This window comes from Mandrillus leucophaeus, unplaced genomic scaffold (genome assembly GCF_000951045.1).
Source record: "Mandrillus leucophaeus isolate KB7577 unplaced genomic scaffold, Mleu.le_1.0 Scaffold55, whole genome shotgun sequence".
Lineage (NCBI taxonomy): Eukaryota > Metazoa > Chordata > Mammalia > Primates > Cercopithecidae > Mandrillus > Mandrillus leucophaeus.
The window spans coordinates 3,014,094-3,015,396 of NW_012105919.1; the positions used below are offsets into that span (position 1 = coordinate 3,014,094).

General features: G+C 38.1%; 1 protein-coding gene across 1 annotated transcript in view; it reads right to left on the bottom strand.

The window, feature by feature from the left end:
• The window catches only part of NAA25 (N(alpha)-acetyltransferase 25, NatB auxiliary subunit), a 90,246-nt gene that overhangs the window by 54,922 nt on the left and 34,021 nt on the right, over positions 1 to 1,303 (bottom strand). Inside the window, exon 7 of the mRNA XM_011997899.1 lies at positions 243 to 354. Coding sequence (XP_011853289.1) covers positions 243 to 354 — 112 coding nt within the window. The remainder of the gene's footprint in view (positions 1 to 242; positions 355 to 1,303) is intronic.

Consider the following 1,303-nt stretch of genomic DNA (forward strand, 5'->3'; position numbering starts at 1 on the left):
CCTCGGCCTCCCAAAGTGCTGGGATTATAGGCATGAGCCACCACGCCCAGACTACAAGTACCATTATAATACTCTACTGAAAGATGAAGGCTCCTTACAAACTTTTACAAACATGCAGGATACAACTACTATAAGAAAACTTTATGCCCAGAAACTTTAAAACACAAGACATCAAGAAAATCAACAGTGAGGTCTTAAAGCCTCACTACAGTCAAATGGTATAAAAGAAAGCTTTTACTTACTTTTTTAGTAAGAGGCGCCGGGAAAGGGCATTGCACTCTGGCCACCTGCTCAGCTTCTTGTACATAGCCATGCATTTATTTTCCCGACTCTGAATCTCACTTGTCAACTTCTCTAAAATCAAAAGTTGTAAAAGTTGGTACGCTGGTTTCATTTCTGACAATTACCAGATAGAGTCCAACCACAAGAAGGAAAATGTCACATTTTCTTTTCTTCCTTTTTTATTTTTTTTTTGAGATGGAGTTTCACTCTTGTCACCCAGGCTGGAGTGCAATGGCATGATCTTGGCTCACTGCAACCTCCACCTCCTGGGTTCAAGTGATTCTCCTGTCTCAGCCTCCCAAGTGGCTGGGATTACAGGCACCTGCCACCACGCCTGGCTGATTTTTGTATTTTTTAGTAGAGACAGGGTTTCACCATGTTGGCCAGGCTGGTCTTAAACTCCTGACCTCAGGTGATCCACCCATCTCAGCCTCCTAAAGTGCTGGGATTACTGCTGTGAGCTACCGGGCCCGGCCTAAATGTCACATTTTTTAATTCACTCTCTTACAAAATGGGACCACTATTACATACAAACTACTACTATCTTATTAAAGATTATTTTACTTCAAAGAAAAAAGTACATTACTGACAGTAAATTTTTATAATCATTTTCTTTGTAAAATGATAGGTTCCACAATGTATTGGGTTGAAGATCTATTAACAGTACATGGGATATACTTATAAAATCCCAACAGCATCTAGGGACTAGTAAATTTAGTCCATAGACAGGCTGCCCATCCATACAGTTCCAAAATATCAAATAGGGCTGGGCTGATGTGAGGTAAGAAAGATGAGATGTTGAAAGAACACAAAAAAAGAGTGGAGATGAATCAAACTCTTTCCAAACAACTGAAAACAAAAAAACTAGGATGATAGTTCTGACCAAATTAGATTTGCCCAACTGTTTAGTAGATTAAGGATACCAAAAATTACATTATGAATTTCCTGTTGAGAATCTAAATTTTAACTATCCATAGAACTATAATCTAGTTTAAAAAAAAGGAAAAAAAAAAAAAAAAAA